The 12,940-nt window shown below is 41.9% G+C and overlaps 1 protein-coding gene across 1 annotated transcript; it reads left to right on the plus strand.

The window, feature by feature from the left end:
- The first annotated feature begins 4,936 nt into the window (after window positions 1-4,936).
- Window positions 4,937-12,406, plus strand: LOC127300277 (DNA-directed RNA polymerases II, IV and V subunit 3). The gene is made up of 3 exons (XM_051330376.2): window positions 4,937-5,552; window positions 7,816-8,053; window positions 11,878-12,406. Exons 1-3 carry the CDS (start codon window positions 5,056-5,058, stop codon window positions 12,127-12,129), a joined length of 987 nt encoding a protein of 328 aa, XP_051186336.1. The 5' UTR covers window positions 4,937-5,055; the 3' UTR covers window positions 12,130-12,406.
- Window positions 12,407-12,940: the final 534 nt, after the last annotated feature.

The raw sequence follows: 12,940 nt of genomic DNA on the forward strand, positions 1-12,940 counted from the left end.
CACCTGTATTTCACTATCTCTTCGCCGAACTAGTGCACCTATTAGGTGTGTTGGGGACACAAGAGACTTTTTGCTTTGTGGTTGCAGGGTTGCATGAGAGGGATATCTTTGACCTCTTCCTCCCTGAGTTCGATAAACCTTGGGTGATCCACTTAAGGGAAAACTTGCTGCTGTTCTACAAACCTCTGCTCTTGGAGGCCCAACACTGTCTACAGGAAAAGGAGGGGGCGTAGACATCACATTGCATCGTGTTTCTTGGTTGTTCTTGGTTCTTATCCATGAGATGGGTTAGAGCTTGTGTTCATTCTCATGACAAGCTCTAGCTCATCGAAAACGGATTCCGGATGCATCGCATGTTGCATGTGCGAGGGTGATGATTTTTCCGATATACCATATTGAGAGGTTACACCTCTATGACCATGAGAAAATCATCATCCACTATTTTCCATGTTTTCATCTTTTGTAGAGGTAGCTCTTGTCGCCCTCTTTCCGGCAAAATTGGTTTCACCCCAATCGGAGTTTCCTAGCTCGAGTTATTGCCGTTTCCGTATCGCACTTTAGAGAAAAAAGGAGGACGGTAGTACCGGTCAGGTACCGGCTTGGTCTCTGTAAGTCCTTGGATCCGGTCCGGTATTAGGCCGGTACCGACCCGGTAGTACCGCTCGAGCGGTAGTACCGCTTTCACAAGAGGTAGTACCGCTTTGGGTCATTTTCTGCCTGTTTTCTGCACAGTTTTGATGCAAGCGGTAGTACCGCTTTGACAAACAGTAGTACCGCTTTGGGTCGCGAATCTGACCGCTTTTCTGCCCAACAGCTATATTTCGTGCCTCCCTATTTATACCTCTCTTCCACCTCCGACCCAACCACTTCTTCTCGCCCATTCTCTCTCCTCCATTGTTGACCTTGAAGAGCTTGTTCCTCCTCTTGATCTCCCCACTATTTCTTGCATATTTTTGGGGGAAAGGAGAGAGGAGATCTAGATCTAGAGTTTCACCAATTGAATCCCTCTCCAAGTGAGAGGATCTTGCTAGATCTAGATCTTCCAGTAATTTAGTGTTCCTCCTCCTATTTTGTTCTTCCTCCCTTATTCCCCCAATAGTTTTTGTAGCTTTGTTGGAATTTGGGAGAGAAGGACTTGGGCATCTTAGTGGTGTTCTTAGCCATTGCATTAGGTGCATTGGTTTGGGTTCTCTCCGGGGTTTCGGTCTCGTAGAGGGCGTGTTGACCTTCGTGGCCTTGTTGCCTTTGTGGTGTTGTAGCCTTTGTGGCCTTGTAGCCTTTGTGTCCTTGTCGTCTTTGTGGCGTAGTAGCCTTTGTGGAGTGTGGTAGCCTTTGTGGTTTTGGAGCCGGTTGTGGCGTGTTGGAGTCTTGGTGGCCTTGTTGCCGGTGTGGCGTGTTGTAGCCATTGTGGCCTTGTACTTGAGAGCCTTCGTGTTGTGGAGTTGCCTCAAGCTTGATACTTGGGTTTGCCCCAAGCTTGTACGGGTTCGGTGACCACCCTCAAGGGTCCCTTAGTGGATCGAGGCTTTCCCCTTGGTGGAAAGGCTCGAGGAGAATATGGTGGCCCTAGCAGCTCATTGGAGTGCCTCGTGCCTCCACACCGCTCCAACGGAGACGTAGCACCCTTGGATGTGAACTTCGGGATACATCGTCTTCTCCTCGTGCACCGGTTACTTCTCAACCCGAGCTCCTTTACCTATGCGCTTTACATTGTGATATCTATCATGCTTGATGTTCTATACCTAGCTTGTTATCACCTTGTTGCTCATCATGCTTAGCATAGGTTGTTGGTGCACTTAGGCAAACCCTAGTTGATAGGGTTTGAGCTTAACAAGTAAACACTAAGTAGTTTTATTCCGCCTTGTTTAGCTCTCAAGTAGAAGTTTTTATAACCCGCCTATTCACCCCCTCTAGGCGACGTCCTTGTACATTCACATGTATTGGTGCAGTCTTTTGAAGAAAGTGTAAAGACCATTACAATTACTTCCGTGGGATGTATTCCATCAGAAGCCAGGTATTGGTGCAGCAGTCCTCTTGAGAAAGTGTAAAGACCGCGGGATGTATTTCCTCAAACGCTAGGCATTAATGCTTCGATAACTTGCTTTCTTATGGTGCTATTTTGTTTGTTGAGGTTTCATACAGACGGAATATATTCTAGGTACAAGATGCATCATATGCCAATCATTCCCCATAGTTCAAGCAGTGATAAATCGAAATTGCTTCGAAAGGGCCAAAACCTCATTTGCTGATTTTAATTTTGTGATTGTTTCACTTATCAATCCATTCTTGTGATTCGACAACTTTTCAAAGTGTGAAAGATACAATGGGTAAAATAAGGTTCTCCCACCTTTATCTCATAGCCACATATGTTGCCGTAGGAGCTATTGATTGGTAACTTGATCATCTTGGTATTGAATAGTGGCCGGGCTTACTACATTGGCCACCCCCGCCCCCACCCCTATATTTGGACCAAATTGTGAAGTTTCCTTTTGGAATAGCTTATGAGCAAATAAACATTTTGCCCTTCTAAACTCCAGTATTCCGTATTTCGCACATGCTGATTATATTAAACTCCGCCACAATGTACAACAAAGAAATAATAGTTACGTTGCACTTAGTTGCTTGGCAAAAAAGAGTGGATTTTCTTAGCAGGAGGTACACCCCTATGTGGGTTGTAAACATCAAGGTCCGCACTAGACTTTTTTCCCTCTTAAATATTTTTTTTAATCTCTGACACAATACAACCTTTTAAATTTGAAACTTTGGAGTTCAAGAAAATTGTGATAGAATGTGTGTGTATATATATATATATATATATATATATAGAGAGAGAGAGAGAGAGAGAGAGAGAGAGAGATAGAGAGAGAGTTTTGAATATTTGAAAATTTAAAATTTCACAAAAATCGTTCCAAACATTTTTTACCACACTGTAGTTGTAATGTTCATTGACCTGCAAAACTACTCAACGCCAACACAAGCCGCACGAATCTTAACACGACCAGCAACACACACAACCACATGGCATCTCAAAAAGAAAATACACACATGCATTCCGCAAAATCTAGGGCAAACACAGACTACTCAACACCAACACAAGCTGCACGAATCTAAACACGACCAGCAACACACACAACATATCCCGCAAAATCAAGGGCAAATGCAGACAAAACCCCCATCACGCCCCTTCCCCTTCGTCTGTTCCGTTTGCCCCACATCTGCCCCGGCCCAACCCAAAACCCTTGCGTCTACCCAATCTCCGGCGTTAGGGGGGCACGACTCTTCCTTGGCCGGGACCTGGGTGACCCTTACCCTCGGCGCACCTAAAATTTGGTGCGCCGGCGGTAATATAGCACCGATGCACCGCTTTTTTTTGCGCATAAGATATAGATAATAAGGTGATCTAGAACATTTATCAAGATATTTGTTAGATGCACCACTCTAGACTTCCATACAAAATATGCAAAAGATAAGAGATGAATGGAGGTGAATACATACCAATACATTGTAACACATATTAATCCGCAAAGGACCGGCATTTTGTCTTTGTATTTCCTTACTCTAAAGTATATTTATAGCATGTAAGGATGACCAATTTTGAAGAAAAGAACATACATCAATTTTGCTATAAATATGATTTCTATTTAGCACAAGTGTAGTTGACGGTAAACACCATAATTATAAAATTTAACATTGTATTTTATTTAACAACATTAATATCTAGTTAAGTGTGCTTAAATATAAATTATTATTATTATCTTATGTCATAGAATAAGTTATTAATTAAATAAATAAGTTTAGTATAAATAAATGATACGTGTTCTCTAAACTAGCCCCTGTCCCAATAATTGCTTGGTCTATGGCACCATATTCATAATCTACCATTAAAAACGTGTGAATGTTAATTTATATAGACACCAAATCCATATTATCCATGGTGCTATGTGGTTTGCCCACCATCTTGGAAGGCCTTGTCCAGGGTATCAACTACTTTTAGCAAATGAACACAACTAGATATCTAAAGAGTGGTTAATCAGAATACTGTGATCAACGAGTAATTTAGTGTCAACATCTCCATCCATGTGACCAATCACACATTCTCTCTGCAGGTTAAAACGGATTGCCTCAAACATTTTAATTGTGGGAAGTGATAGAGGTCCTGACTCGATCACCTTAAATCTATGCTTACTACCGTGTAATTCGGCAAGTTTTGAGAGGGTGAAACATATAATAGGTAAAAGAAAGTTTCTCTACCTTTATCTCATAGCCACCTATGATCTCGTAGGAGCTATTGATCTAATCATCTTGTTTTGAACAATGGCTAGGCTTACTACATGCCCGGCCATGCCCAGAATAGGTAAAAGAAGATTTTTGTAGATTCTTTTTTGGAAGGGCTTATGTGCAGAAAACATTCTATTGCCCTTCTGAACTTTAATATTTTGTATTTCTTCCTTGCTGATTATGTCAAACTCAGCCACACTTGTATGTACAACGAAATAGTAGTTAGGTTACACTTCTAGTGGTTTGGTCAAAAGAGTGTTTTTTCTTAGCAGGAGGTACACTCCCTATGGGTTTGTCATAGGTGCATCAAGGTCCGCGCCGACCATTTTCCCCTCTCAAATATCATTTTTAATCTCTAATAACACCATACAAATTTTGAATTGGAAACTTTGCAGTCCAAAAAAATTGTGATAGAATGTGTATAAATAGTTTGGACTTTTCTGTCAATTATATATATATATGTATTTATTTTAAATTTTACACATTGCAAATTTTAAATATCACAAAAATCGTTCCAAACAATTTTTGCCACACTGTAGTTGTAATGTTCAGTGCTGCAAAATTACTCAGCCCCACCACAAGCCGCACGAATCTTAACACGACCAGCAACACACACAGCCACAGGCATCTCATTCAGCAAAATCAAGGGCAAACCAAGACAAACCCCGTCACGCCCTCTTCCCCTCCGTTTGTTCCGTTTCCCCCAAATCTGCCCAAAACCCTTGCGGCTACCCAATCTCCGGCGGCGGCGGCGGCGGCGCCCGGCGGCCAAGCGGAATGGAGCGTCCGGCGACCGGCGTGACCTACCAGCGGTTCCCGCGCGTGAAGATCCGGGAGCTCAAGGACGACTACGCCAAGTTCGAGCTGCGCGACACCTGCGCCAGCATGGCCAACGCGCTCCGCCGCGTCATGATCGCCGAGGTGCCCACCGTCGCCATCGACCTCGTCGAGATCGAGAGCAACTCCTCCGTCCTCAACGACGAGTTCATCGCGCACCGCCTCGGCCTCATCCCGCTCACCTCCTCCGCCGCCATGGCCATGCGCTTCTCCCGCGACTGCGACGCCTGCGACGGCGACGGATCCTGCGAGCACTGCTCCGTCGAGTTCCACCTCGCCGCGCGCGCCACAGACTCAGGGCAGACGCTCGAGGTCACGTCCACCAAGGACCTACGCTCCACCGACCCCAAGGTATGCCCCGTCGACCAGGCCAGGGAATACCAGCAGGCCCTGGGCAACATCGACCCCTACGACGGCGACCCCCAGGGAGACCACAGGCAAGTCCTCGCGCTCTCTCCATTTATTTTGACCCCATTCTCTTGTGTTAATCGTTACTAGTAGTATTTCTTACTTACACTTAGTAATGATGCCGGATCTGTATAATGAATTCCTAATACACATTATAATGAATTCATTTCTAGTTGTTGCTACTAGCATTAGCATATCTGTATAATGAATTCCTAATCCACATCTTCACACACATTGTTTTTTGTTTGTACTTGATTCTAGTCTTTGCTACCTGTTTCATGTGTTCTTCACTTTATAATATTTCTGAATTCATTTCTTATTCTTGTTTGGGAGGTAGATCCTAAGATGTATCAAAATATGGGGTCTTGTTGCCTGCGCCATCTGAAGTCTCATATTTGTTGCTGTATCTGTAGATAATTCATTTGTGTCAAAAGGCCAAATTCCACTTTCCAAAGCTTGTTCATGTGTAAATAATTTCTATTTGACATAAACATTGTGTTGCTAGCAGAGCATGTAATTCAATCATGCTCAACCAGGTCTAGATTTCAGATTAAAGACTGCATGGGTGCCATAATTGCTTTTAGGTTCAGTTAGTAGGAGGCCGTGGTGCCCAGTTATAGCACCATTTGCTCCTCAATGCCTTGAAATTGCTATGACCTGAATGAAGATATATTTGTGTCGTTTTATGTCATCCTCAAATGAGTTCAAGGTGAAAACAGAGGTATAAATTTAAGTTAGACAAAGAAAACTTTTGCTGTTAATTCCAATGAACCCTTGTTTTTGTTTATCTTTCTACTATCTGGACTAGACCAGCTTGGCGCTTTGCTAGCATTGAAAGTTGGCATACTAATTTAGTAGACCTTTTTCTTTGCAGTAAGTCTTGATCTGTCTTGTAATCTTACATTTGAACAGATCATGTATGTAGATTGTTCATTCAGTTTGTAGAATGTGTAAGCCTACTCTAACACTTGGTTATTTAGTACACATGGATGGTCTGTTAAATCATATTCTGCTGAAATCACTAAAGATTAACAAATGTACTGGACCATCAGGTATAATGACGTGACAAGTTTTATTCCTGGTCTCTTCCATGGTATGTAGTTCATGTAGCAGAAAACCATCAGAATCTTGTTTAATTGCCGCATTGATTTAATGCTTGAGTTCAAAACTCAAAAAACTTGTGTCCAGTGGAAAAAAATGTTTATCGCTGTTGGAAATGCATGTCGTCCAGCTGTCCAGATAGCTCTCTGGGACATTGTCTTTATTTGGGCACATTTTTGCCCAGAGAAATTATTTACTTCAGACATTGTTACTGTTTTGACGAAAAAAGTGAGCAATGAAAGAGGTTGTAAAAGGGAGATAGAAAAGAGTAATGTTATATCATAACTTACCCTGTTATTCGTCCCTGTTTACGTGCCTAGAATCTGCTTAGCATTTCCCTTTTCCTTTAACGTGTGCACATTGCAATGCTTATGTTGGGAATGCCACTGCATATGCCACATGTATCTTTCTTTCTGTTCTAAAACAAACTAATTGGGAGTAAGCAGTTAGTGAAAATAAAGAGACCTACTATTTTGTTCGCTCTCCTTTTCCCTCCTCTCTTGTTCCATTATAAAATTGAGCATTCTGCATGGGAGCAAAACTAAGCCTTTGATTATTACTTAATCTTACATGTTTTTTTTTTGAAACAATAATCTTACATGTTTAATTGTACATACGAATGATATTTGGGGACATCAGTACAAGCGGCGGGGCTGCCAGCAGCATATTTAGGAGGGGGGTGCCTCTTGTAAACTAGTTAGTGTCCAAATATTAAGAGTTTGTACCCCTTAAGGATTGTATTTGTTTCCTTGTATGTTGGATATAAATTGAACTCTTCGATTATGGCAGCTCTATTTATCTGACACTGATACGTCCTATTATGTGCTCTTTCTGCCATTTAACTTTTTTTTTTCAGTTCTCTTGTTAATATTTGGTGCAGTAAGTGGATATCTAGATTACCTAGGTCCAAAGGATTAATACCAGAAAGCCTTTAGTACATGCACCATTGATATGTTTTGTTGCTGTTGCGATAAACATTGAGTTATCTTATTATCCGTTTTCATTTTTTGTCTAAATTATTCAGTGGTATCTGCTAGTACATGTTTGAATTTATCTTCAGTTTCCCTGAAAACAAATGTCTTAAAGCTTCCTTTAAGCATTGCTCTCTTGTTTACTCATGTTTATTGTTAGTAAGCTGCTAATAATAATAATAATAATAATAATAATAATAATAATAATATCCGATTTCAGGGGCATACTAATTGTTAAGCTGCGTCGTGGGCAAGAGCTCCGTCTTCGAGCAATTGCTAGGAAAGGAATCGGAAAGGACCATGCCAAGTGGTCCCCAGCTGCTACTGTGACCTTCATGTATGAGCCTGATATACGTATTAATGAAGAACTCATGGAGACACTTACACTTGAGGAAAAAACAAGCTGGGTGGAGAGCAGCCCTACAAAAGTATTTGACATTGATCCTAACACCCAACAGGTCAGCTTTTATTTCTAGTGCTTCTCCAGAACTTCTTCCCATGATATCATGTACAGATGTATTGATGTGTGGAGTTCTTCATTTCGTTCTTATGCTTATGATTGGTAAAGTTTTGGTTATTTATTTTCTGTGGGGTGACTATCCCTAGATCGAACATACATCTTACAGCAGTACTCAAATTATTCCACAGTACAAGTATGATGTTGTACAGTCTTCATGGATTATTTAGATATAATAGTCAATATTGGCTGATGCTGCAATGTGTCAACACTGTGTCCTTGCGGTTCGGTTTTGTCTTTTTAGTATTTCCGTTCTCTAAAGTGACAACCGAATTAGCCTATGATTTTCTAAAAGTGGCAACTAAATCCTCGTCGATGGTGACTTCCTTGTGGCCATGGTGGCTAGTGTTGGACTGTTGGGCAAAGTGTTTGTGCGATGTCTCCACCCTGATTGCCTTTGTAAGAGAGAGCGAGATGTGCCTGGCTGAGTTGTTACAGGTGCTGAGCTGTAGGAGAGATTTCGACAGGCTTGCTAATTTGCTACGCTAGATAGGGATACTAGCATGGCCTTTGTAAAAGGCTTGTTCTTAGGGGCAGTTCGGTTAACCTGAACCCGGAACTAAACACGGATGTTAATTCAGGTTTCTTTATGTTGGCTTGTTCTTTTGGGCAGTTCGGTTAACCTGAACACAACTAAACACGGATGTTAATTCAGGTTTCTGTATGTTGCAACTGATTTAGAGACTGAAAACCAATTTAACTTGTATCTTTGTGTTTTCGAGTTTGGTTTTTGGTTCAGGTTCAGCTTCCTGGTTTTTATGCGCACCCGCACCCTACAAACACCTGAGTTCTTTTGTGTGGTTGACATATTCGTACACAACACTGATGGTTTATATTGACTGCTATTAAGTATTATTATGTGAGCGTAGCCACATATAATCTTTTGAATATACCCTGTCCACTAGCGACTGCATGTCACATGTCGAGTGGAATCTGTTAAAATGGATTAATTAGAGGGTGTGTAAATATATTTGGTAGTAACATGTGACCATAGAATCGTGTTTCCTAATACCACTTTCAGTTCCAGATGGAAATGCCACAAATTATTCTGTCCTAATTGTTGACTAGAAGACATTTCTCGTGAGTCAACTAGAAGAATCGTACAAAAGACTTGACAGTTTCAAATTCAACCCGCTTCCCCAAATCGTCCGAGCACAAAGTTAAAGCAACCACAACAGCATATGAAATGATTGTTAAACATCGCTAATCTCCCAGGCACTACTACAAGCTAAAGCTTCCATTTCCTGATCCCTTCTAATAGAAAAAAATCCTTATTTGACTCTGCCTCAAAATCAGCTCCCTATTTTTCCCTTGTTTTTTTTCCAATTTGACACTTGGTCTAAGTTTCTTTTCGAACATGGCAATGACACAAATTATTCTGTCCTAATTGTTTTTTTTCCTTGCATTTTTACTTTGGAGCACTAAGGATGTTAAATAGGAAAATGAAAAGACTCGTTTGCCCCTGATGATGTGACACAAAATCTCTATAGGACAAAAGCAACAGTGTTGTGAGATATTTAACCAAATGAGACCCGTGCATATGTTCATGGAACTAACTTCATTCAAAAAACTTTGTCATCAGATTTTAATTTTACAAATTGAAACTTTAAGTTCTGTTATGTAAGTTTGTGACAGCATCAACTAGAAGTTCGTTTGTTCTTGCTAAGTAAACTAACTATAACTCTTTTGAGCTGCACAATTGTGACTCAGATTCCATCAGTGGACTAGGTAGCATTGAACATTCGATGATGGTTGATCCGAAAATTGATTAGCGTCAGCGTTGAACACACATCTGATGGCAAGGTGCAGTCCCGAACACTACAGCACGGGATGCAGGCCTGTCCGGTAACACAGTTTTTTATCAAGTGAGATGCGGCCAGTAGCGATTAACGCTTGTGACTCCATGTAGCAACTGCACAACCCCGTAGCTGAGCTTGCATCTGAGCTCGCTGCACCTTACCTTCCTGCATCTGAGCCTGGGCACATCGTCCTGATGTGCCACCCTCCCCGGAAGACCCATACAGATGGTCATGGAGCCACGCCTGTCGCTGCACCGTGCCCCGACCCCGCTGCTGAGCCCTCTGAATGAAGCTCTAGAGCTGCGCCTTGGCCGCCCTCCACAGCCACGCCGTCTGGAGCACTGCCCTTGCTGATCCTTTGTCCATGAGCTCATGCCACCACTGTGCCGTCTCCCTCAGCTCACGCCGCCACAGCCGCTTGAGACTCCAACACATCGCCGCTAGGGTCAGAGAAAGGGGACTCTGGAAAGGAACGAGAATGTGATGGTTCGATTTGTCTCTCGATCGTTTAGGGGTATTTTGGTCCAGCAACAAAATTAACTGACGGAAGGATGTAACGCCACGACGGCAGTGTCATCTTTGGAAGGAAATTAAGTTTAAATATCAAATTGGGAAGTAAAAAAAAAATTCCAGGGCCAAATAAGGAAGCCGATTTTAACGTAGCGTCAAACATGGAATTTTCTCCTTCTAATATGTCCTTGTTGGTGGAACTATCCCATCACCATCCACATTGCTTGTACCGCTTGCAGCCACTAATTGAAGATGAATCTACTACATCGAGAACGTATTGGGTGTACCGGGCCTTGTGGTGCACCCGGTGCAGTGAACCTTGGCACCCTTATCAATTCTGAAAGAATAGCACATAGACAAAACATCCATCTGCCATGCTGTGACATTTTAGTTAAATTTATAAGACAGCTCAAGAAGCAAAAAAGACAAATCTTTATCTGAATAGTAGCTAATCTAAACTGGGGTATGAATTTGGCTCATTAGCACTATCGACACTGCATTTATCATTTTTGTTTCTCTAATTGTGTTTTGGATCTAGAGTTAAAATTTGTAGAGCGTTGCATTATTGCATACATGTTGTTTCTATGCACTCTTTTTTTTCAATATTTTTGAAGTTTCTGAACATGTAAACTGTAGTCCGGTGCATCACAAGGCCTGGTGCACCGGATAGGCCCCTACAACATGATGTTAACAGCCACTTTCAGTCAAAGGCGATAGGTGCACTTGGGAGTTTTAAGTGCAAAAATATAAATGATATGTTTCCCTATAAGTTAATAGACCCTTGGAAGTTTAAATGCAAATGTAGAACAAATTTACATGCCTGACACCTTCCATGTGTGATATGAAGATAAACTGCAGAAATTTTGATATCATCACATGCTATTATTTCTAGTACAGTACATTGTTTAGTATAGGTTATATATAACCTAGTCATGTGCAGGGGTGTGGATTTACACTGTCACCTCCTGAAATGGCTATTTAAAAGTTCCTTCAACTGGATATCCCTATTGTTTTAACGGGGCTTGCTTTGCTCAATGTACATTGCTAAACCATGTTATGGTTGGATGCAGATGCCTAAAGGCTAGTGGCAAATGCCTTTATTTGGTCATATAGCAACCCTCTGCCACCTGTCTTGCGTTAATATTTAGTTTATTTTTGGGTACACCTTATCCTGCATTGCTCCTTTCTAAAAGAATGATATAAATGGTAAATGTCATCTGGCAGAATTTACGTAAAATTGTAAATGCTGCCATTAATTGTTTACCATGTTTTCAGACTATCACTACTTCCGTAAATACGCATGTAATTGTATATTCGGGCATGAATATTTTTTTTTACAATTTATTGGAATGATCTTAGGACTTTGAATTCTTAGGATTGGCCATTTGTTTGATGTTGGGTGACCCAATTTGTATGTAAGAAATCCTCGATGTCTAACTTTTTGTGTCTTGATCAGGTGGTGGTTACGGATCCAGAGGCATACACATATGATGACGAGGTGATCAAGAAAGCAGAGGCCATGGGGAAGCCAGGACTGATAGAGATCAATGCCAAGGAGGACAGCTTTGTGTTCACCGTGGAAACAACAGGCGCCCTCACAGCCTACGAGCTGATTATGAACGCCATCACTGTGTTGAGGCAGAAGCTGGACGCTGTTCGTCTGCAAGACGATGATGCGGATCTTGGTGAGCTTGGCGCCCACCTTTGAGGATATATCTGTCCGCTGCTCTGGCTCTCTGCACTGTGTAGGCTTTATCTAACTAGCTGTGTTAGTGGCAAGACGTGATGCCTATCTTCGAATGGATATCCCAAGTACCAGAACTCTAATTATCTTGTATCCCTGCTGGTTTGATGCCATGACCTTGTGTGTTGGAACTAAGGAGAACCGTGGACACACTGGCTAGCTGTGGTTGAACAGATGGATGGATCGCTGGTAACCTTGTCTGCTATGATTGTTTCTTGCTTTTAGAATTTAGATTGATTGATTTGGCCGTGCTGTGTGGCGGATATGATGTTGGTGGCTTGAATGCGGAGTTACTTACAGGTCTCCCCAGATTCATAGTATAGTACCTGCTTTTGCTGAAACGCATTGCATCTGCTGGGTTAATGTTAGTACCGGCTTCTGAGTTGAATGCCGGTTGCAGGAGTACGACGGTACCCTACTGTATTCCAATCGATCGACAGATTGGCAGATATGCTGAAAACGATGCGAGGAGGAGGCAGGGCCATCTCTGCGTGGACATGGATCTGTTGTACGCTTTGGCTTGATTGACGGACGTACCGCGAGATTTGGTGATTACTCCCACTTACTAGGAGTAATGCCCATGTCTCCTCTAATCACACTCGTAGTGTTTCCTTCTACAGTTCACAAACTGGAGTACTCCCTCCGTTTCTTTTTTAATTGACTCGAATTTAGTACAAATTTGTACTAAATCCGAGTCAATTAAAAAGGAACGGAGGGAGTACAATGTAGCATACGACGTAAGTGCCGTGGATTTATGTAGATTCGTATATATCTA

The sequence above is a fragment of the Lolium perenne genome, chromosome 5 (genome assembly GCF_019359855.2).
Source record: "Lolium perenne isolate Kyuss_39 chromosome 5, Kyuss_2.0, whole genome shotgun sequence".
Lineage (NCBI taxonomy): Eukaryota > Viridiplantae > Streptophyta > Magnoliopsida > Poales > Poaceae > Lolium > Lolium perenne.

Excerpts from the sequence above, each read along its gene's own strand:
- LOC127300277 (XM_051330376.2), top strand. The coding sequence starts at position 5,056 with ATGGAGCGTCCGGCGACCGGCGTGACCTACCAGCGGTTCCCGCGCGTG. Across the intron at positions 5,553-7,815 it reads GACCCCCAGGGAGACCACAG|GGGCATACTAATTGTTAAGC; the intron begins GCAAGTCCTCGC and ends ATCCGATTTCAG. Across the intron at positions 8,054-11,877 it reads TTGATCCTAACACCCAACAG|GTGGTGGTTACGGATCCAGA; the intron begins GTCAGCTTTTAT and ends TGTCTTGATCAG.